At 51.4% G+C, this 24,518-nt stretch overlaps 1 protein-coding gene across 2 annotated transcripts in view; it reads right to left on the reverse strand.

Annotated features, from left to right (window-relative positions):
• The window catches only part of PFKFB3 (6-phosphofructo-2-kinase/fructose-2,6-biphosphatase 3), a 40,403-nt gene extending 22,530 nt beyond the window's left edge, over positions 1-17,873 (reverse strand). The window contains exon 1 of one of the 2 annotated variants that reach the window (XM_061468633.1): positions 17,721-17,873. In XM_061468633.1, coding sequence (XP_061324617.1) covers positions 17,721-17,736 — 16 coding nt within the window. In that variant the 5' untranslated portion in view covers positions 17,737-17,873. The remainder of the gene's footprint in view (positions 1-17,720) is intronic. The other variant, XM_061468629.1, reaches the window with a different exon arrangement.
• Positions 17,874-24,518: the final 6,645 nt, after the last annotated feature.

Here is a 24,518-nt window from a genome sequence, read left to right on the forward strand (position 1 = left end):
AGAGGTGCAGTGAGGTGAAGAGGTAAAGGCAGCACAAAGGAGTGGGGTCTGGGAGAAAAGGGTGAAAAACCCTGTTTCTGTCAGAATGGGACATGAGTTTCTTATGGGGTTTGCAGGTTGTGAACTTTTCCAAAGCACCAAAGCCCAAACCCCTCAGTTCTCTTCTTTTTCCCCTGTTGCTCAACCATGAAACAGCAATGCATCCTGAATGGGGGAACTGGGCTCCGGATGCATCCCAAAATCACAATCCCAGACTAAATTCCCCATCCCCTTTGGAGAACCTACCAAAACCAAGGGGCCAGCTTCCCCCAGCACCCTTCCCTTGGCATCAAAATCCAGGCAACAGCAGTGATTCTCTGGCAGCCCCAACTCTGACTAAGCCGTGATTCATCCTCCTTTTTCTTTCTTTGATTTTTTTTTTCCCCTTCTAAAGCAAACTTGGAAGCAAAGGAGAAGTCACGTTCATGTTCTATGTTCAGTGCAACACGAACCATCTGCTTAGGATGTGTCATGTTGGGGACGCGGTGTGTGATTCCCGGTGGGATCAGAGTTGCGCGGTCCACCCCTGCACCTAGTGCAGTTTGGAGGCATTGGCTGGGAGCCATGCATACATCACCATAGAGCATCATAGAACCATTTGGGTTAGAAAAGCCCTTTAAGCTCATCCAGTCCAACCGTTCCCAGCACTGCCAAGGCCACCACTGCCCCATGGCACTGACGCCTCGTCTCCACGGGGTGTGAACACTTGCAGGGACGGTGACTGCAGCCCTGCCCTGGGCAGCCTGTTCCAATGCTTGAGCACCCTCTGGGGAAGGAATTGTTCCTCAGCTCCATCTAAACCTGCCCTGGTGCAGCTTGAGGCCGTTTCCTCTTGTCCCATCCCTTGTTCCTTGGGAGCAGAGCCCAGCCCCTCCTGGCTCCATCCTCCTCTCAGGCACTTGGAGGGAGCCATCAGGTCCCCCCTGAGCCTTCTCTTCTCCACACTGAACCCCCCAGGTCCCTCAGCCCTTCCCCATCACACTTGTGCTCCAGGCCCTGCACCAGCTCCACTGCCCTTCTCTGGCCCCGCTCGAGCACCTCAATGTCTCTCTTGTAGTGAGGGGCCCGGAGCTGAACACAGGATTCGAGATAGGGCCTTAGCTCTCATACAGATGCAGCCATACATGCGCTCCATTGCAGGGCAGCAGTTTCCAGCATAGCCTCAGTTGACACGGACGTAAACAGTTCTCCCTACCCTAGGAGGAAGGTTGCAAAAGACAGGCAGCAGGTGCCCGAATTCTTGTTGGTGCATCAGCAACACCTTCTTGCAACAGACAAAATCATTCCCCTGGGCTGACCGAGGGGTATCTATACACTTATTTGGAAAAAGAAAAAGAAACCAACTGGTCAACATCCAAAAAACCCATCAGTGGGATCCTGGTGGAGCCAAGAAAATTGGCTGTAATGTATTAGGAGAACCAGAGGCTTTCAGAAAGGTCAAGGAGGAAACCAAATGGTTGGTCCTCCTCTCAGCCACTGGATGCTGAGCTGGTTTTGCTGCTAATGGCACTTCTTTGCATGGACTTGCAGTTTGCAAAGCTTCTGAGGGTCAGGCTCCTGGTGGGGAGGGTTTTGCAAAGGCTGGTACAAGCGGGCTTGGAGAGGAAGATGGAGATCTTGGTCCTTTGTGTCCGCAGCTCCCCCCTGCCCATCACAGTATTTCAATTTCAGGAATACATAAACAAGGAGTGAAGCGCAACTTGTACCTACATCAGTGAGGTACCACCGCTCCCACTCCGCATCTCACCCCCTCCCTCTGCCTGCCCCGGCCCTGCTGCTGGTGGGACCATGATGAGCTCCTGCGCCAGCCCCTGTAACACACTGAGGGGGTTCTGCCATGGAAAAGAGGTTTTGCTGTGAGGGTGCTGAGGCGCTGGCACAGGGTGCCCAGAGAAGCTGTGGCTGCCCCATCCCTGGCAGTGTTCAAGGCCAGGTTGGACACAGGGGCTTGGAGCAAGCTGCTCTAGTGGAAGGGGTCCCTGCCCGTGGCAGGGGTTGGAGCTGGAGGAGCTTTAAAGTCCCTTCCAACACAAACCAGTCTTGGGTTCTCTCAATCTGACATTTTTCCTTCCTCATTTCTTGCCCTTTTCCCCACTACCTTTGCAATCTCACACTCCTTTTCCTCCTCAACAGCATCAAACCTGCAGCATGGACGCCGCTGCTGGCCGAAGAGCAACAATGATCAGGCAAAATAATTTATTCGCAGTATTGTTTCAATTCAGGGTTTCCCCGCTGTGATTATGGAATGCCCTACACTTGCAGTCCCCTACCCTGCAATCAGAGGAGAGCTCTGGTTTGACACCTCTCATGTTTGAAACCGGGAGCACAGCAAGGCACATCGTATGCTCAGGCTTCCCCGGAGCCAGCCCTCCCTTCACCCATTGATGCAAACACCCATTCCCCTGTACGGGGACAAGCTGTGCAGTTTGCAGCTATTGCACTCTAACTGTACTTCATGTGCTCATCAAACGCCTTCCTTCCCCAACTGTAAGGGACTAGTCATTGCTAACAGCCGAGCACTGAAATGCCACCAGAGCACGCACTTGGGGCTGTCACTCACATGCCTTTACTTACAAATAGCTCCAAGCAGAGAAGGGGAAAATTCCCAGGGGTTCAGTCTCAGACATTGAGAAACTGGGCACGAGAGAGGGAAATCCCCACAGAGGCTCCACCCTGCTGTATCAGCACCAGGCAAACAGCACACCAGGAGCTGATCCTGCCTTTGTGGCAAGAGAGGCAGGAAAAAACACGGGGAAGCTGCAGAAATGCATGGGGCTGTGGTTCCCAACGCTTCAGCAAGAATCAGCTCTTGTGCACATGACCTGGTGTACAATGATGGGCAAGGAAAAAAACCCATTGTTTCACTGCCCACTAGCAATAAAGGGGCTCCCTATATTCCTCAAAGTGCTTTTTCAACCAATATAAGCCTCAGGACGTGTTTGCCACTGCTCTGAGCTCCCCTGTGTGCTGACACTGTTGCCCTCTTTCAGGGACAGTAAATTCGGCCTGAAGTCAACCCTCTGTCATACTCTGCCACCAGAGCTGCTAAAACCAATTTATTTCTTATAAATCCCTTTTCATTTAGGAGCCCTTCAAGCAGGAGGATGAGGGCTCAAACCTTGTTTCTTTTGAGCTCTCAATCTGTGCAGACGCATTTGGTTATAACTGGGTGGGTTAAAGGTAGATGGGAAAGGAAATGGGACAGTTGCAAATGCATTGCTAGCCATGATGAATATGGGGAAGAAGGAAGGATGAGAGCCTGGATTTAATCTCAGTTCATCAAATTAGAAGCAAAATCGCTCAAGGATCCCTCCATTATCCCCAGAGGGAGGTAGGTGTCCCCAGCTGTGCTCAGGTATTGAAAGGTCTCTGGGAATCATGGAGTCAAAGAATCATGGAATGATAGAATTACAGAATGGGTTGGGTTGGAAAGGACCTTAAGATCATCCAGTTCCAACCCCCTGCAGTGGGCAGGGAAAAGACCCAGGGAAGCTGAAAGCTAGAGATGGGGAGGTGTAAAATGGGTGTTGAGCAGCCAGGATTGACAGTCCCAAAGGAGCCTCCAAAATCAGTGTTATTTAAAATCACAGGGAAGAGATTTCATCCATAATTTCTGAGAATTACATTCTATAAAAGAATAAACTTGGAAATAACGTTCTGAACCCACAACATCCACTGGGGCAGGGACATTTCCCAACGCTGGCAGGTCTGCTCAGAAACAGGTCCAGGAGGATTGAGCAACCTCCTGTGAAAGTTCCTGACCTTTCAAGAGCAGTGCAAAACAAAACTCACCCCATAAACAGGGTTTATAAACAGGGCTAAATCATATACATAATTGACTCCATGGGTTGTGGAGATGGGAGATTGAGATGAGATATAAAGAAGTTCTTCTTCCCTGTGAGGGTGCTGAGGCGCTGGCACAGGGTGCCCAGAGAAGCTGTGGCTGCCCCATCCCTGGCAGTGCTCAAGGCCAGGTTGAACACAGGGGCTTGGAGCAAGCTGCTCTAGTGGAAGGTGTCCCTGCCTGTGGCAGGGGTTGGAGCTGGGTGAGCTTTGAGGTCCCTTTCAATTCAAACCAGCCTGGGATTCCATGAAATATGAGGGTTTAAAAAGTTGTTAGAGGGTAATTAAATGGCAAGAGGTTGGGATATTCCAGTCTCGGGAATCTGATACTGGTTCTCCCTGAAATAAAACCTGACTGCCTGATTTCAGGCTTGATCCTAAAAAGAAAGGGTGATGATCACTCAGAGAGCCACAGTTCAGGTTTTAGCACTGTCAGTGGCTCTGAGTGGCCAGTATTCACGTTAGCCTGACACTGGCTTGTACCTCCTATTCCCAGGTACGTTTAGTTATGTGCAAGGAACTCCCCATTTGCCCTGTGATGTTAAGGGTGTGAAGTTCCCCACTGAACGTCCTGGGTGTAAATCTACTTGACTTTAGATCACCTCGTCCCGAAGCAAGATGCCACAACAACCTTCGACAAGGCACTGATCCAGCACAGAAATCCAACGAGTGTGTTTACAGGGTTACTCTACCCCAGCTGCCAGATCAGATATTACCTGTCCTGCTGCTGCCGGCATAAGCCTGGCATATGTTCCCGTAGAGCCTTTTCCAGATAAATCAGCACAAACACCCAGCACGCATCCAAAACACAGCCCCATACCGGCTGCTATGAAGAACATTAACTCTAGCCCAGCCCAAACTAGCACCGTGCTGCAAAGTGATGCAGCAAGCTGGAGATCCAGCAGAAAGGAGCTAAAATCACAGCCCTCCTCTAAGCACAGACTGTTATAGGAACCAATGCTATGGAGTTGCTCAATGGCTGAAGTTCATGAAGAGCTGAATTCTCAGTCCAGTGATACATTTGTGATGAGAAGAAGCCTGAGCAGCAGATAAAGGGAGGGGATTCTCCCCCTCTGCTGCACTTTGGGGGGACCCCCCCCGCAGTCCTGATCCAGCTCTGGGGCAGCAGCACAAGAGGGACGTGGAGCTGTTGGAGTGAGGCCAGAGGAGGCCAGGGAGATGCTGCGAGGGCTGGAGCAGCTCTGCTCTGGAGCCAGGCTGAGAGAGCTGGGCTGGGTCAGCCTGGACAAGAGAAGGCTCCTGAAGGGGAGACCTGAGAGCAGCTCCAGTGCCTAAAGGGGCCGCAGGAAAGCTGCAGAGGGGCTTGGGACAAGGGCCTGTAGGGACAGGCCAAGGGGAATGGCTTGAACCTGCCAGAGGGGAGGCTGAGATGAGCTCTTAGGGAGAAGCTCTTCCCCATCGTGGCAGTGTTCAAGGCCAGGTTGGACACAGGGGCTTGGAGCAAGCTGCTCTAGTGGAAGGTGTCCCTGCCCGGGGCAAGGGTTGGAGCTGGTCCTTTTCAACCAAAACCTTTCAGTGATTCTATGGTTCGGGATGCATCTCTCCTGCCTGAAGGGCGTCAATGACAGATATGAACCCCCCTATGGGTAAGACTATTCAGCTCATTTAGAGCTGAAAATGGTCACCATCTGGAAATCACATCCTGTCATTATCCCATGGACTTTGCCATTGAACTATTTCCTAAGGTCTTATTAACACCCACCTTTCATTAACAGCCTGGATCGTTATCTCATCGTTGCAGGTTATTAAATCAAACAATGGCAAAGGCTGTGGCCTTTCATTCTGAGGCTGACTCACCTCCTGATGCAACAAGCCCAGGCCAGTGGCAACCTCAGCATCACCATGGTAACCAAGAGGCTTCTAAAGAGATGTAGGCAATGATGGCATGAAGCCAGATACCCAGGAGATGCTGGGGAATCTCTTCAAAGTAATGCAGAAAGCTACAACACGAAAGCTTTTGGGAAGAAAAGTGGTGGTTTGTATTCCTGTTGGCTGAGGAGGAGGTGCTTGTAGGAGCAGCATGCACTGGATTAATCACAGCCTAGGAAAAAGGGTATTTTTTTACCCCTGCTGTCATTCCCTACTAATATTGGCTTCTGATACAGGGACTTTTGATCAAGGGGTGATGAAATAACATCCCAGTAAGCAGCATCCCAGGAGGAAGGCTCAAATGGAAATGTTCCTCGAGAGGGATGCTGAGCAGCAAGGAGATGTTCCAGGCCCGAAGGGCTCCTGCTGTGTCTGCCTCCACCCTGATTCTTGTCATTTTGGGTGTCTACAAGGAACTGGTCACCTTTAACTCCTACCATCTGCAGAGAAATCAGCACTCCCAGAGCAACACACTTGCCCTGCTGTGGCTGTTGATTGTAAACCAGGATGAGATGTGTCCTGGAGATGTTTTTAACACAAAGGGAGACCTCAGCGTTCTCTGCATCCAAAGCCACCCAACACACATCTCAGTGTGCTCCAGCACTAGGTGACACAAAGCACAAGTCCTTGTTCACCCCAGACTCCCATGTAGGAAGGAAGTCCTACACACCTCAACTCTGGCCAAGAAGAGCCACTCTTGAGACCAGCACCACTCCTCAGGCTGAGCTGTTCCTTGAAGCAGACTCCCCAGGGCTTCACCTCTCCATTCAATGGATGGAAAACCACAAGGCATTAAGAGGTGAGGTCTAAATGACTGTTATCGTGTGCTTTTAAATCGGAGACCTGCAGGAACTGCTTCAAGACAGCTAAGAGAGAAAGTGCATGGTCAATAGGTTGAAATTGAGAATACTCTGATTCTCCATCTCTTTTGCAGGAACTCTCTGCAGTCAAAGCTTCCCCGAGGGAACCTTTCAGCTATCTGGTTTCCTAACAACCCTCCTAACCATTTTTTTTGAGCCAAATCACTGGAATCAGATCACACAGGTTGCTGGAATGCAGAAGTTAAATAACCACATTCCCTTATCAGGGTTTTCCTATTTCTTTTCCTGCTTATAGGGCAAAGATTTTCACTTATCTAATTCCTAGCAGATGTTTTAAATTCATTCATTTACTCTTTGCCATGCCATGGAGACCTGGCTGTGGAAAAATAAAAATAAAAAAAAGCTAAAATTATCCCAAAACATCTCCAGAATTCCTTCTTTCCCTGATATTTTCCATCAGACATGAGAAAATATCAGTGGGAAATCTCTCTGCAATTTTGGGACAAGCTGCAACAATATGGGGAGCTTCCTGCCAACGTATTTTCTCCAGTGCATTTAGATTTTCCAACCCACAGTGACAAGTTGCTAACAAGTCCTTGGAAAAAAAAAAAAAAAAAAAAGACATGAAAAAATTCACCTGAAGGTTTAGATTTCTGCCCCGGAGTTTAACAGGCAGTTGCAAACCAGCACTGGATGCAAACTGCATCCCCCTGGCAGTTTGATAGGAACCACAGGGGAAGATGCTGTGCTTCACAGAGCTAGGAAGTGACCCATTTTCCCCCCAAAACAGCTGCTGTTCCTTGAGCTAAGAAGGGGGCCTACAAAGAATGGGGAGGGACTCTTCATTAGGGACTGTAGTGACAGGACAAGGGGTAACAGGTTAAAACTTAAACAGGGGAAGTTTAGATTGGATATAAGGAGGAAATTCTTTCCTGTTAGGGTGGTGAGGCCCTGGAATGGGTTGCCCAAGGAAACTGTGAATGCTCCATCCCTGGTGGTGTTCAAGGCCAGGTTGGACAGAGCCTTTGGTGCCATGGTTTAGTGTGAGGTGTCCCTGCCCGTGGCAGGGGGGTAGAACTGGGTGATCTTAAGGTCCTTTCCAACCCAAACCATTCTGTGATTCTCTGTGGTGGTGGCACTGGTGAAAGCACATGTTTCCATTCACCATGAGCTGTCTCCACCAAATAGGATGGAGAAGGGGGAAAACCACTTTCATTGCCTCTGTCTCAGCATTTCTGCCACCAAGGAATCCCAGCCCAAACTCAGTGCCCCAGACAGGGTTCAAGTTTTGCTTCTCATGCCTTGAAAACCAAACAAATGACTCCAGGAGAAACGGGCTCACTCCATGTGTTCATCCCCCCCATGCCCATGTGCAACTCTGCACTGCACCGGTGGGTCTGCGCTTCTCTATTTGCACCTCCTGTGTTGACGCCTGTGGCAACGGTAAGGTCAGAGGGAAGGTTCACATTTCCCAGCCTTGCTGTTTACCCAGTGCTCAGGCTGAATGAAAACAACTGCTAGAGATAGGCCTGAGTAAACATGAGATTTGACAGGCACCCGACTCCCGGGCAGGCGCTCCTGCCAACTTCCCAATAAAGAAAGAGAGCCAGGCTCGGGCTGAAGGCACGACCTTCCTTTGCTTCATGCTGGGCTTTCATCATCCAGGTTTGAATAGTTTCAGGCACATAAATGATGGGCACCTCATTGCCACTGTTGGGTGAAGGTGCTTGGGGTGCTTTGTAGGATGGTTGTGTCTCCCGACCGGTGCATTAAGCCACGAGGAGCTACAGTCTGCGCCCATGAAGGTGCCAAGACCCATGGAAGTTTTGCATGGGCAGAGCCCAGAGCACTTCCCAAACCTGCCAGCTGTGCAAAAACAAGGTCTTTCTGCTGTTGTGGCTAATGGGGATGCCACCAGCATGGGTTTGGGGTGAAGGCAAGGGTGGCCAGAGGGTCAGTAACTGCAGTCTTCCATATCTGCAGGACGCGGATGTGTTATGTGTCACCTCCTTGTGCTACTTTAGACACAGATGCTCATTTCAGAGCTAAACAACACTGAAAACCCAACTTGGAGAGGGTCCAATCCAGCCCCCCATGCCTGGACATGCACAGCTCTCCTGCACACGTGCAAGAGCACACACACCACCACCTCAATCCCTGGCAGCCCATGCCGCTGCTGCCTTCGGATGCTCCTCAAACATCTGGTCCTTTTGCATTCAGATGGAGTCAGTCATCAATGAAACAGGGTGACTAAGACTCAGTGCTGGCACACGCCAGCCTCATCCCACATTGCCTTGTCTTGTCTTGTTTGCAGCTGTTACCCGTCAAGGCCACCCAACCCCATTGCTGTAAGCTACAAGCACCACGTCCAAAGCCAAGCCAGAAAAGGCAAGCTCAGGTTTTCCAACATTTGGGCTGGTAAAGCCATACCCAGAAAAAGACTTCCTCCCACCTTAATGTTCTCTGCCAAGAAGCTGCCCAAATCGCTGCTGTTGCAACAGCCACAGAACAGTTAATGGTTTATTAAATTGCTCTCCTGTCTATGGTGCCAATGTGTTTGACTTGTGCCTGAGCAGCTCAGCTGCAGCCAACAAGCATGAAAAGAAAGGGGGAAAACACTGCAGCAACCACAGGTGACTTCATGTTTAGGAGGACCAAAGGCTTTGCTGGCTGCATTCCCCTATGTGCATGTTCTCCGTGGCTGGAAGGAGGCAGAAATCCATTTGCCTTTGGCAAATCAACCTTGGAGAAACAAGCAGACACAGAAATCACTGCTTGGCAGGTGCCTCTTCTGTCTCAGCTCTTCCTGCTCAGGGCAGTTTAACAACATAGAGATTTTGGCAGCAAAGCCACTTCTGAGTCCTTCTTCCCACCGCAAAGCCTCATCCTCATCTATGAACAGGATCTAGCTGGGAAAAGGACCTATGTTGGAAAACAAGCCAATAATTTCTTTTTTTTTTTTTTCCTTCTTAATTATTATATTTAGGGTTTTTTTTTTTGCAAAGGAATTGTTTTCAGAGCATGGATCCATCTCTGGAGCACTGGTGTTGGCACAAAGCGGGGCAGCATCCCACGGTGCTGGAAGTGGAGGGGCTTCATCAGTCTGCCCAAGCCCAAATCACAGCCTCAGCAGTGTCCTGCTGTCCCTGCAAGAAATCCCTTATGGGATTCATAAGAAAATCAGTGAGGGGGAGGAACAAGCAAGTCAAACCCTCCAATTTGTGCACCAGGTGGCATCAAGGGTGGGATGTTTCCCTGGCAAGTGTTCAAGGCCAGGTTGGACACAGGGACTTGGAGCAAGCTGCTCTAGTGGAAGGTGTCCCTGCCCGTGGCAGGGGTTGGAGCTGGATGAGCTTTAAGGTCCTTTCAACCCAAACCAGTCTGTGAGCCTATGAAGGGAGAATTTTCCTCCAAATAAACTTCTGTTGGTGACTGAGGACCCTTCACTTCCTACTTGCGCAGGGGAACCTGGCGGTGCCCGTTTATATTTTTAGGGACAGACTAATCCAGTCTCCAAGGCGCAGAATTCACCTCTGCCAATCACTCGGTGGCCTTCAAGCCACGAGCGAGACACGCGCAGCACAACCCATCCTCCTGCCGATGCCGATGCGGCTGGAATATCCTGCCCTAAACAGGGAACTCGCATCCACGTGGGGGCTTGTAGCCAGATCTGCGTGCAGGAGGCAAACCGCCCTATTCCTCTCGCAGCACATCTAGGACACAACCACCTCCTGCCCCAGCCTGTTTACCCATCTCAGCTGCTCTCCGTGTTTCCTGGAAATACCCGGGAAGCCCAGCAGCCCCTCTGGCACCGTTCATGCCCCTTTCGCATGTCTCTGGAGGAGGCTGCAGCTGCTTGAGATGGTTCTGGGTCAGGCACGCAGAGCCTGGCAGCGTTTCCTCCCTCTGCGTGCATGCGAAGGGAGCATGCACAGCCCGTGCCGCTTCCCGGGGCTGGCACGTGCTCCGGCGTCCCCGGTGTCCCTGTGTGCCAGCGAGCTGCTGCTGGCCAACAAGTCATAAACACATCAGGAAGCAGGCCCAGCTCGCTGAGGCTGAGCAAACAGGCTCCGGAGCTGAGCAACCGGCCTCAAGGAAAGGGATAAATCACGTTGTCCGAAGGGTCGTGGCTATTTAATACCGACCCTGCCGTGTCCTTGCTTGAATGCTGGCTGCCGGGCCCATGAGGAGAGCACAAAGTCAGGCTGGGGCTGTGCAAGAACATGGAAGCATCTTCTTCTCCCGGTGGATTTATCATCACCCCTTCCCCGACCCCAAAGTAGCATCATTTCTCCCTAATCTATTTCACAGGGAGACGTTTGCCTCTCCACCTCAAATAACCTATTCCAGGGCTGAGCAAAGCCTTCCCTGATTTCCAACCCAAATATCCCCAGCTGGGTTTAACACCCTGCTCCTACCCACATGGGGTGATACTGAAGCTCCACATTGCACTGTGGTAGGGTACGGACCAGTGATGCGCACCAAAATGTACCAAACCGGTGCAGACACGCTGCAGGATGCACTGGCACAGCCAGGATCGATGCAAAGTGACCTGGATCTGTGGATAAGAGCAGCTAAAGCCACAATCACCGTGACCTCCAGCCTGTAGCTGCACCCTGATGTGCCTCAGTTTCCCCTGAGTCAACTGATAAAGCTGGAAGCCATGCAACGAGGGTTGAATAAGCAGGAGAATAAATGTCTCAGCAGCCAACTGTGAACAAGCAGCATGATGAACCTGGAGAAAATAATAATGAAAATCCAATGGGAAGGTCCAATTCTGGGCTGTTTTACCAGGAAGGTGGCATAGAAAGTGCAGGAGGTTGCGTTTTTCTGGCCCAGATGGTGCTGGCTCCTCAGCACTAGGGAAGGGCATGTCCCACTCCACTCTCCATGCTTTAGGGAAGAGGTTTAACCTAGGATGAGCAGCACCAAGGAGATGTTTCCAGAATGGAATATATGGGAGAGCACAGGAGTGATTTTGTGCTCCAGGAATGAGAAAACTGGAGTGGAAAATAAGGAAAGAGCTTTCAGGATGAAAAAGCATGCTATGAAGACAGCAATAGATGTTCCTTATAGCAAGGAATATTTAAGGTAGATAACAGGAAAACTTGCCCAGGTATTAGGGGGTGTCTAAAGTGAGATCTCCCTGCCCATGGATGGCAGGAGGCTGGAACTAGATGGTCTTAAGGTCCTTTCCAACACAAACACAGGGGAAAACCACAATGGAAATCTAAACCTGTGTGTGTGGGTTTGATCTTGATTCCCATCCAGGGCTCGTCCCTCCTCCTGTGTTTGTGCTCAGCCACACAACGGGGTTATGCAGGGCATAAGGAGCAGGGTGCCCTGCAGAGATGCGTGTGGCTGCGTGTGTGCACGCACACACTGGGCAAACTGGGATCCCGCCTCCCAGCTGCTGGTTTGGAAATCCTCCCACGTGCCTCAACCCCTGCTCATCTGATCTGCAGCCTTTGGAGTTGTCCTGATGCCGAGGTGAGTTTCTCCATCGCTGAGGGTGTGTTAGGCATGCCAGCCGGCACAGCTCCTGCTGCCAAAGAGGATGTCGGAGGTGGTGGGATGCCGCATTGAGAGTGGCAGTCGGGGGGGATCTCAGCACGGGGGTAAAGCCCAAGCCCCTGCTGAGCTTCCTATGGAGGGGTTGGACTCTTCCTCGTGGGCCAAGTGCAGCCAGATGGGCTTTTCCTACAGAGACAGGCTGAGAGTTGGGGCTGTTCAGCCTGGAGAATAGAAGCTGCGTGGAGACCTCAGAGCGGCTTCCAGTGTCTGAAGAGGGCTACAAGGATGCTGGAGAGGGACTCTTCATCAGGGACTGGAGTGATAGGACAAGGGGTGATGGGTTCAAAGTGAAACAGGGGAAGTTCAGGTTGGAGATAAGGCAGCAGCTCTTCCCTGTGAGGGTGCTGAGGCGCTGGCACAGGGTGCCCAGAGAAGCTGTGGCTGCCCCATCCCTGGCAGTGTTCAAGGCCAGGTTGGACACAGGGGCTTGGAGCAAGCTGCTCTAGTGGAAGGGGTCCCTGCCTGTGGCAGGGGTTGGAACTGGATGAGCTTTAAGGTCCCTTCCAACACAAACCACTCTGGGATTCTGTGACTCTATAACATGGCTACTGAGACTGGTCCTCAGCTGGTGGCATGGATAGAAAGTACCAGTGTCATGCTCACAGTGTAAATACACCAAAGTCCTTCCCCCTCCATGCAGGAGGGAGGCAGCACACCAAAATGAGGGTTTCTTCCAGCATCCTGAGTGACTTGGTGGGTTGCTGGCCCTGGGAAGGCAGGTTCCAGCCACGTCTGCCCGCTCCCAGGGTAGGAGATGAGGATGTGCTATCAGCAACTGCATCTTCATGTGGTTTCAGCTCCCAGACTAAGGAAGTCTGAGGGGTGGGAAGAGCCCATCTCTCCTCACCAGAAGGTTTCTGGGGAGCAATCAGGGTGCCCAAACCCCCCACTGGGCCTTACAGATCCCACCTTTACATCAGTTTGAAGTCGGGTGATGGTTTCACCTCCAGCAAAGGGTGTCCCCTTCCCACCACAGCTTGGCATGCCCTCCATCATGAAATGAGGTGGGCTTTGCTGCACAGCACCGAGAGCATCAACCACTGATCACAGTGGCTCCTTAAACCCCTTAGAAGCTCTCCATGAGTAAATGCTAAATGTAATGTCAAAGAGCCAGTGGAGGGATCATGCTCACCAAGAGCTTCCTTGGAGCTGCAGGGACGTGCTGTGTAGGGTGAGATGGGGGGACAGGCGCCTGCTCCTTTGGGTCATTTGTTCCTGTTGCACTCAAGAAGCCACTGAGGTGCAAGGGGATGCAATGAAACCAAAAGCCAGAGGGAAAACACCCGGGCAAGAAACAGCACCCAGGGGTTAAAGCAGGACAACGAGGGGGTTTCCAGCCGTCCAGGAGAGGTGCTAACTGAAAACAAGGTGGTGGATGGACACAGGCATGAGCTGGTGAGTCAGGAGAGATGGGGCCACACGTTTCCTCCTGCCCTTTGAGCAGATGGCTACGTGCAGACATCTGTTTACATCAGTGAGCAGACACCTATTTACATCAGTGAGCAGACACCCACACCAGTGAGCAGGCACCTACACCAGTGAGCAGGCACCTATGTAAGTGAGCAGGCACCTACAACCGCAAGCAGACGCCTACACCAGTGAGCAGACACCTGTATCAGTGAGCAGACACCTACACCTGCGAGCAGACACCTATCTACACAAGTGAGCAGGCACCCACAACTGCAAGCAGGCACCTACAACTTCAAGCACGCACATAAAACTGCGAGCAGGCACCTACACCAGTGAGCAGGCACCTACAACTGCAAGCAGGCACATGCAACAGTGAGCAGGCACCTACACCATGAGCAGACACCTACACCAGTGAGCAGGCACCTACAACTGCAAGCAGGCACATACAACTGTGAGCAGGCACCTACACCAGTGAGCAGACACCTACACCAGTGAGCAGGCACCTACAACTGCAAGCAGGCACATACAACTGCGAGCAGGCACCTACACCAGTGAGCAGGCACCTACAACTGCAAGCAGACACCTGCATCAGTGAGCAGGCACCTACACCAGTGAGCAGACATCTGCATCTGCGAGCAGGCACCTACACCAGTGAACAGGCACCTACACCAGTGAGCAGGCACCTACACCAGTGAGCAGGCACCTACAACTGCAAGCAGACACCTGCATCAGTGAGCAGACACCCATCACTGGGACATCCCCAATAGGAACCTGAAGAAGGCAAGACCCCCCCCCAAGCATCTCCTAACCCCCACCCCCCCAGCTTCTCTGCATCATCAGTGCCCATAACCCCCTCCCAGTGCCTTTGATGGGAAGCTCTGGATGAGAAGTTTCCCGTGCTGCCAGGAAAGTACATGGAGGAGTGATGGCGGATACGACCAGCAAGCACTGCAGCACTGCCAGCAAGCCAGAAAGCATCCCAAAGGGGCAAAACTCTCCTTTTTAGTACCAAAAAGCTGAAGAAAGGCAAAGCTCTGCCTTAGCTGTAATCACTGTGTAAAAGCAGATAGCTTCCCATCAGAGGGTGCTACAGTCTGACTACCTGAAGTTGTGGTATCAGGAAGGGCTTGATAGAGAAGGGGGATAGTAGCGTGTGGATGTGGTGCTGTCCTGCCCTTTCCCTTCACACTCATGTGCAAAAGGCACCTTTGCTCCTCTGCCAACCAGAGCCTCCTTGATCTCGGCAAGCAGAGACAAGACCAGAAGTTGTCCTAAGTTCTGTTAACAGAAAGCAAAGAGGCCTAATAAAGAGCAGTATTGTTGAGAGTGACAGGGGGTTGGAACTGGATAAGGTCCTTTCCAACCCAAACCGTTCCATGAGTCTGTGACTCTATGACAATACATTCATGGTGCCAGGCTCTTTCCAGCTGGGAAGCACCTTGCACCATCGGTCATGCCCTTGCCAGCTTGCTACTGGGAACCCATTGCTCCCAGCATCACACATTCAATCTCTCCTCACTGGCTTTCAGCCTTATCTCCAGCTCCTTCCCAGCCAGCAACAGCCCCAGGACCTCATTTGTCCTTCAGCAAATGACAGATATCCCGTTCTCTGGCACTATCCTGCTGCTTATCACCTGCTGCCCTGTGTCAGCACAGGAATTAAAGCACATTATCCAGACAGGGTGAAGGGCATTTTAGGTGCGAGCTCCCAACACGTCCTGCCAGCAGAGCTGCAGCCAGGGATGGGGCTTTGCCAGGGTAACAGCATCACTGGGGGATCAGCGCTCCTGGATGATGCAGCGGTGCTGTAAGATATTAATTCCTGCCCTAAGCTCATTCCTTATATCTGTCCTTGACCATCGCTGCTAGAAACACCTTCCCTTAGCATCTGAAACTGCCAAATGCCTTGTGGTTGGCTGTACCGAAACTGTTGCATAGACACAAAGTGCAGATCCTGGGGCAATGCCACTGGTGACGATGCCCCAGGAGAAAGGAGGCAGAACAGAGCCAAATAATGAGGATTTAGCACAGACTTGTCACAGAGACCCAGGAAAGTGATGCCAAAGCTGCAAGGGGTGAGGAACTGACAGAGCTAGTGGTGGGGTTTGCATTTTACTCCATGGGATAGTCCAGCCCCTCCTCTGTGCAACCTGGATCTGGGGGGCAGTGAGTGAGCCCTGGGGTGAGATGCTGTTCCCAAAAGGCTCCCAAAGGAAAGGAACGGGGTGCCCAGAGAAGCTGTGGCTGCCCCATCCCTGGCAGTGTTCAAGGCCAGGTTGGACACAGGGGCTTGGAGCAAGCTGCTCTAGTGGAAGGTGTCCCTGCCTGTGGCAGGGGTTGGAGCTGGATGAGCTTTAAGGTCCCTTCCAACCCAAACCAGTCTGGGATTCTATGACAAAACCCATTCACTTTGGCCTCTCCCCCTCTCCCCAAGGCAGAGCTGCAAGTGGATGCAAGGAGCAGCTGGCAGCTCCTCTGGCATTTCAAGGTTGACCTCTAGAGGAAGTTTGTAGATGAGCCATGTCTGCAAGAGTGGCACAAGGGCTGCAGTACAGAACTGCCCATATCAAGGTATCCAGTGGTGACAGCAAGGTGCCCAACAAATGCATTCTCCCCATTCACGTGTGCTGGGCAGGACAGCATGGAAATACATCGAAATACAGCATAGAAATACATCCTCATTACTGCAAACCCATCGTGTGTCCCCAAGTGCTGGAGACCCTCCTGTCATTTCTACCACCAGCTCCCTGCTGAGGCTGCAACAGAGCCACGTGAGCTCTTCTCCAGCATAAAGCTCCCCATGCTCACCCCCAAGGGCTCAGTGCCTTTAAATCCTGACACACTGCTTTCTTCCCCCATCCTCAGCATCTCTCCTGCTCTATACGAACCCATCTGCCACCTGAACTTAAACCAAGACCTGAAGCATGTTGCACTGTCATGATGTGAGGGTGTGAACACATCGCGCTTCATTGAGCCTTAACAGCCCACGTAAACCTCATGTGAGCATCACCGAGGGCAAATCCCCACACACCCAGGGCATCCTCCCCAGAGCAGGGTGAGGTGAGGACCAAACCCAGCCCTCTCTCCCTCCCCACTTCTCGTTCCCTTCCTGCTGCCCTTTCACGCCATGCAGCCTCGGTGGGCAACATCCCTGCAGTGGTACCCTCTGCCCCAATGCAGACACTGATGCACTTCTGCAAAGCATCTGGGTTTGATGCTGAGCAGCGTCTTCGCCCTGTGTCCTTGCATATCCTTGCTTAACCCTGCTTCCCTGGCTTTTGTGTCTCGTGGGAAAGACTTTTCCCCTCTGTTTCTCCTCCCAGTATTGCTGCTAGGAGAAGGGGCTGTCATGAGCTGTTTGCCACCATGCCTGCACTGTGATACCCCTCTGGGATAAGGAGGAGGTGACGTTAAGGGCCTCTGCTTCACAGCAGTCTGGAGAGGATGGAAAACTCATCCATGCCCACTGCAGGGCAGTACAGAAGGAGCATCAGGGGTTTAGGTCGCATAGCTGGGTCCTTCCCGCCCCACGCTGCCAAGCCAAGGGATGGCAAAAGGGAATTGCTGCCAGCTGATGGGATGGAGTTTGGGGCGAAAGAAATGGTTTGTGGTGCAGATCTGAGAGCCCCATGATGTGAAAGAGAGTTGGCCAGGTGAGATACCCTTCTCGAAACTCATTTACCTCCCTGGCCTCTCCCCCCCAGGCTCCCAACAGCAGCTCGTCCAGCTGAGCATCCCCCAAAGACCACCACGAACACCTGCAGGTTGCCAGTTCTCACCCTGCATGGCCAAAATAACCCCCAGCAGCATCCCCCTGCTTGGGAACATCATTGCTTCTCAGCACTAGCATCACTCAGAGCAGCTTATACCCTGCAGCAAGGAGATGAAAACACTACAACCAAGGAAAGGCAGAGGGGAAACCACTGCCCTTTACAGGCTGCATTTCTACCCCATCCCCACTAGCATCACAGGGTGTCCCACATCCTCTTCCGAAAGCCAATGCTGCAGCAAAGCACCCGGTGCTCCCATCTCCCACCAAGGAGACACCACACAGATCCCAGCCCCAGAGCCCTGGACCCCAGATCCCCCCTCCAAGTTCAGGAGAGCCCTCTGTGATGCTGAGCACCCTGATCTTCTTCTTACCTTTGCGGAACGGCATGGGGCAGTGGGATGCAGGCTTCCGTGGTGGCGATGACTTGCTCTTCTCTATAGATCTGTTTCTTCTTGATTTCTATCTTCTTTCTTCCTTCTTTTAGGAGGAAACGGACATATTTGGGCAAAGCCCGGCAGAAACCAGCGTCATTGGGAGGCAGGCACTGCAGAGAGGAGGAAGTGTGCTTGCTGGTTCAGAGCTTTTAACCCCTTGCTTCCCGGAGGCAGCGGGGCTGGGAGAGGGGCGATAGGGACGGCATAAGGAGCTGATGCTGTTAGGACGAGGTGGAAGGCACTGAGAAGTGGTGTTTGGGTTTGTCTGTGGTGGTGTTTTTTATCTTTCTTGGTAGGACCAAGAGAGAACTGAATGTAATGGATATGTGTGGGATAATGGGGTTTTGGCCTCTCACATCCCCTCTGCCAGTCTTCTGAGCTCAGCAGAGCACCGATCCTGTCTTCTCTATGGTAGTACTGGGCCAAGCTGGGAAAACTCAACTGCTTCTAATAGGAAGGCAGAAACTCAGAGCCTCAAGCTTAGTATCTCCTGTCTGCCCCTGCACGGGCTGGAGCATCCAAGGTAAAGGCAATTGGATGCAGCAATAGGACGTGGAGCTGTTGGAGCGAGTGCAGAGGAGGCCATGGAGATGCTGCAAGGGCTGGAGCAGCTCTGCTCTGGAGCCAGGCTGAGAGAGCTGGGCTGGGGCAGCCTGGAGAAGAGAAGGCTCCTGAAGGGGAGACCTGAGAGCAGCTCCAGTGCCTGAAGGGGCTGCAGGAAAGCTGGAGAGGGGCCTGGGACAAGGGCCTGTAGGGACAGGCCAAGGGGAATGGCTTTAACCTGCCCGAGGGGAGACTGAGCTGAGCTCTTAGGCAGAAGCTCTTCCCTGGGAGGGTGCTGAGGCGCTGGCACAGGGTGCCCAGAGAAGCTGTGGCTGCCCCATCCCTGGCAGTGTTCAAGGACAGGTTGGACACAGGGGCTTGGAGCAAGCTGCTCTAGTGGAAGGTGTCCCTGTCTGTGGCAGGGGTTGGAACTGGATGAGCTTTAAGGTCCCTTCCAGCCCAGAGCAGTCTGGGATTCCAAGACTCTATGAATTGGAGGTTCAGATCCTGCTGTGCTAGCCCCCATGCTGAGGATGTGCAAACCCAGCTTCTGCGATTACATCAGCACTGAGAGCTGAGATAAGCTGTGAGCTGAGCCTAGGTATTTGGAACAGAGTCAGGTCTGTGTGTCCTGATCTCTACTATCCAACCTGCAGCTCAGGGTGCAGCAGGATGTGAAGGTGGAGCATTATCACCTGAGAAAGTGGCTTATTTTCACTGTGGTTCCTTTGCCCTCCCTGGATGTAGAAAGAGGCATTGGCTTGGAGCTAGCTCAAGAGAAACTCCAGCTACGCAGGTCTGGACCCCATCTAGGTGGTTAACAGCCCACCATGAGCTCTCTGCTGTGTCTTTGCTCCCTGCAGGTTTCTCCTGCCAAGACCTTCCTCAAAGCATCCCTGTGTCAGTGGCCGTGGTGGTTTAAAGCCTCCCTGCCCAGCTAGTGCAGGCTCCAGCCCTATTGACCTTAGTGGTGCTCAAGGTGAGCACTCTACATCTGCTCCAGTGGACAGATTTGACTCCATCTCCCCTTGGAGAAGCCTGTTTGAACCAGTGGGTTGAGAGCACTCTGAAAATACCCCTCAGGCTCTGTTAGGAGAGCTGGAACTCCAGCAGGGACATCAATGTCTTACATGGCATTGCTGCCTTTCCCCTGCTCTGGGACTGATCGCTGCAGCATCCTCCCACGCTGCTGCATCCTCAGCACCATGAGGGACAAAAGCACACCAGACCTGGTGGCATGGGCTGCTGGGCTTCCTTCCAGCCACTGCAACCAGTTAGAGCTGCTGGTTCTTCCCTGTCCCTGGAGAACGTGGCAGCACAGGCTGCAGGTGGGACTCTGCCCAGGCACATTGAACAGGAACCATTTTCTTGGCAAAAAAATCATGCAGAAGTGGAATTCTGCAGGATATTTGAATCCTAAGTGGTTTGTATTGACCTTTCCCAGCTGTGTCTTGTAGGAAGCTGTCTCTAAAACAAAAGCATGATAAGAATACTTTAGGCAAATCATATTTTAGAGGAGTTGTTCAGTTACAACTGACCCAGCAAAAAGTCCTTTTACCTTTCCCCCAGGTTTAAAACCCCTATTTTATGGCTGAGATGCTGTAACTGCAGCCCTCGGCCTCATCCTTAACCCCAGAAAACCCCTCGTTGGCCAGGATAAAGATGGAGATTTAACTTGCCTGGCACCCCATCTATAGGTGTGCACAACCAGGCTTTGTATCAAGGGGTGCAGGAGAGACCCACATGGCTCAGCACTTCTGAGTGTACCTAAGAGAAGCAGAGACATCACTGTCTACACAGAGAGGAATGGATCTTCGTGTCAGTGATTGCCCAGCCAGGAAATCAGTATTGAGCTGACCTCCCTTTCCAGTTAGTGGTGCAATGATGGGTGGGAGCAGGCTGCGAGACAAGGATGCTTTGCTTGGGCTGGAGCTACTCAGTGCTTTCAGCCTGAGCATCACTCACGGGATCTCCTTCACTACAGGCAAATCATAACGCAAATAGCTCATTTCAAATATTGATAACCTTCTGAATGGCTTGTGTGGCACAAGCCCAAGAAGGACGCGGGTGCTGGTAACTGCTCGTGCTGGGATGTCGTGGGACAGGCTCACACCATCGAGCCGCCTTGCATAATCCTATCTTGTCCTTTATAAGGTGTGTGAGTGCTCGGGCAGGCTCTGAGCCTCACCCCCTTGGTCACACGTTGCAGGGAGGTGCTGCTCCCCCTGCCAGCATCATGCCCTTATCCCACTGCTCAGCTCTTGCTGAGATGATGCATTTACACCTAAGCAGTCCCTCAAGGCTGCACCTCGGTGACCATCAGTGAGTTGTATATAGCCCTGAGGCTGCTGTTTCCAGCTCAAGGCCTTTGCTGTCTCTCCCACAGCCCCAGACACCCGGTACCCAGCTCCACATCTTGATCACCAGCTTGATGCTTCAGCCCTGCAAATGTAGAAGGGAAAGTTGGTTTGGGGCCTCTTGTTTGCAATGGCAATGCTGTTTCTGCTGGGAGAGCAGGCAGCACAACCAGGTCATCAGGGTTTAAGATGCAGCAAGGACTGGGAATGATAAGCTTTTGGAAGCTATAACCAACCTCCATATACCCTACAACCTGACCTAGACAGATTACTTTTCACTAACCTCTGGTATTAGAGCTGGCGTCTTCATATCACAGAGATTAAGTGCTCCATAAAGGTGTCAAGACAAAATTGGATTAGAGAGATGGAGGTTAAAGACTTAGGAAGAGGTGCTCTTGGTCTCTTGCAGAGCTCTGGATCCTGCTCTCCTGTTTTGAATAGTTATCAGGGTTTTGGAGAGAAGGAATGGGACAGCATTCCCTGGGAATGACCTGCATGCAGGGAATACTGCAGCAGCACCATCCACTGTCATGTACCTCAGTGGCTTTCCTACAGCAGGCTTCTAACTGTGGTGTTGCTCATGCAAAAAACTCAGTCTTCCCTCTCCATTGATTTCCATCCTTGAGCTTTTGAACACATCCACTTGGCACTGAAGAGAAAACATCACATCTGGAGAAACATCTCCATCTTTGCGATGCATCCAAAGTGACAATCAATCAGTGCTCTTTCACACAGCCAAATCCTTGCCATGTAGTTAATCCCGTTTCTTTTAAATCAGAAAAAAAACCCAACAATGTATGTATTGATTTTGTTATGCCATAAATTCATTTTTAGGGTGTCTCTCCTCTGGATGTGCTTGAAGTGGGAAGATGCTTAAAAACTGCTTTGGAAAAATCCCCACATTCTTCCTACAGGAGGAATAAGAATCAGGAGAGAAGCAAGGAAAGCTTTAGTCATCCTCCTGGAAAAGATCCTGTTTTCCATAGAGCTGCGGTTGTTTTGGCCTTTAAGCATGTGCTGCTGGAAGCATCCTTGCAAAATCTCTGGTACCTGCTTTAGGCATCCCCAGCATCAGCTGGGTTATGTTATAATGAACAAGCAGTGCTGGAGAGATGGGCAGGCAGGCACCAGAGCAGGGCAATGAGGTATCCTGCACAGGAGATATGGTCCAGGGGAGCAGAGCTCCAGTTCCTTGTTCCCTTCTGCCCACATCTATAGGGCTAAAAGCTTAGGGTGTGTTAATCTGCTTGGACATAAGACATGAGGCTGAGCTCTTACATTTCCGTACTAACAAGAATGAAACGCAGCTTGAATCCCTGGGCTTTGGGATTTCTCTGTTTCCTGATGCTAAAAAAGAAAAGGAAAAGAAAGGAAAACCCATAAAGATGCAATCATGAGCTCAGCAGGGATCAGAAAACAGAGATGAGAGGAAAAATGTGCAGAAGTAACACGCTATCCCTTCTCCCACTAAGTGCAATGCTCTCTTTGGCTCTCAGTTCCCTGCTCTTCCCCTGCAGCTTTTCCACCTCAATGTCCATTTTCCCCCCTATTCAAGTAGGACTTTGCTCCCTGCTATGGAAAGCTGTGAGTTTGCTCCTGTGTACAGAAAGCCACGAGCAATGCTCAGTCCCATCACACGCAGAGATCACTCCAGGAGCACAGCTCACTACAGGGCCACATCTGTATTTATTGTCAGCCACTGCATAGCTCTGGGTAAGCTCTCAAGCACATACGGACTTTGGCATCCACTTCTCTTATAAGAGTGGAAGACCTTAGCTTTGCCCACCTTTGCTCTCCAGCAGTTAAGTCCTGCACTTCCCTGCATTTTCTCCTCCTTGCACTAAGTTGCCGAGTTGCATCTTGAGTGACACAAAAGGTTTTGTCCCAGTAAATAGGTAAAATCACACGGCACATCCAACCCCGTGACCTGCAGGAACAGAAAGGGGATCTCAGTGCTCAATTAGAGAAAGGCTCAGAGTTCAGAGATCCTTTCTTGGGGAGGAGAAAGGAGCAGCTCCCCATTTGGACACAAGACATGAATATCTGTAACAACATCCAGGGGTTAAGGCCCATAGGCTGTGGAGCTGGCTGATCCTAGGAGCACCTCCTAGAATTGCCAGGTTTTGCATCCTCTATGAGGCATGGAATGCCACCAGTCTGCTGAGGAAAAGGTCCATTTTCCAGCTCACTCTGCAGTGTGTTGATAAGAGCGTTCGCATGAGGTCTGTTCCTCTCACGTACAGACCGGTTATTGAGTTAATACCTTCAAATACCCACAGTCATCTCTCATGCATTACCCTGAGCACCATCACCCCTCCACCTCCTTAGCTCATGCAGTTGTTTCTCCAGGACACCGCAGTGAACCACTATTCAGGGAAAGGAATAGCAAATGCATCCATCCACTAAACTACATCACAGGTGAAACCACCTGCCTGAAATGCAGTTTTGGGCCAAAGGAGGACGGAAATGAGCTTCACATACAATACACAATCAAATCTCATGTGTCCTGTCGGGAGCTGCCTCACCTTCTCCAGCTGGACCCCATGAAGTCCATTCTACAGCCGTAACTAGAAGTCAGTGGTGGTGTGTAAGAATTGCTTTGTTCCTCTATGGTCACACAGCACCAGGGTTGCCCATGCTTTTTCCCACTGTATGAATAAGTACAGAACATTCATGTTTTATGATAAACTCCCCAAACCATCTGGATCTGGTGTACAGGATTCAGCAGAAACTTTATTCATAGAGCAGACGCAAGGACCAATCTGTTTGTGCTGCCTCGTAGTTGCCATCATCCTCTGGACTATGATGCTGCCCATCAGTGCCTCCCTGCCAATGGGTTTAGTCTAGCACTAACCTCAAAAGCCTTCACAGTTCTAAAAGTCCATAGGGGGATTTCAAAGGAGAGCAAAGGCCCTGAGGACACGTGGGAAATACTGAAGTTCCACATAAACTGAACTGATCAGATGATGAAGGCCCTGGGATGCTCTTTAACTGCTGTGCAGATAGAATAACATCTTCAGCATCACAGGGCAAGAGGGAAGTCCTGTATTCCCAAGGCCAGGTGCTACTCACGAACCCCACTTCCCACAGCACAGCAGACAGCCACATCTCCTGGCTGACACATCCAGAGCTCCCCAGAACCTCCATTCTTCCTTCTGGCAAAGCCTAAACTCAGGCGCTGCTTGCCAAGGAGCAGCAGCTGGAGCCTGGCCAGGGGGTGCTCCTGAGTGTGACAGCCCACCGGATGCTCGTCTCTCTTGAAGGGTCTCCTTCCTTATAGAAATGCTAATGGAGGTTTAGAAATCCAGACAGCACCAGAGAAACCACAAGGAGTTTTCAAAGCAGCAAAGCAAGCCTCCAGCTGTAGACAGGCTGTACCCTTTCATCACTCAGCTGACAGCAAATTAGCAGGCAGAGCACTGCTAATACAATCAGTCCTTGTTCCTCTCTTAAGGACAACTGCCTCAGCACCTAAAGGCATGGATTCTCTGAAGGAGTCAACCATTACCACATAGTACGGCAGTTACTGGTACAGAAAGTGCTTGTAAGCAATATAAGAAGTTCTTCTTGATTACAAGCTCTTGCATTATTGGGAAATGGAAGAGGGTTGCAGTTGCACTTGGTCAGGAACACATCAGTGCTAGATGCAGCTGTAAGCTGCCTCAGCTGGATGGATGCTCTCTGTCTACTCCAGTCTTTAGAGAACTGATTCTGGCGCAGCTCATCCTGGAAACTCTTTTTATGAAGGACAAGGATATCATCAGTAGTAGGCAGCACAGATTCGCCAAGGGGAAGTCATGCTTGACCAACTTGATAACCTTCTACAACAGGATGA

Source organism: Pezoporus flaviventris, unplaced genomic scaffold, assembly GCF_033815535.1.
Source record: "Pezoporus flaviventris isolate CSIRO_AGI_PZ_B2104156 unplaced genomic scaffold, CSIRO_AGI_Pfla_v1 ptg000049l, whole genome shotgun sequence".
Classification (NCBI taxonomy): domain Eukaryota; kingdom Metazoa; phylum Chordata; class Aves; order Psittaciformes; family Psittacidae; genus Pezoporus; species Pezoporus flaviventris.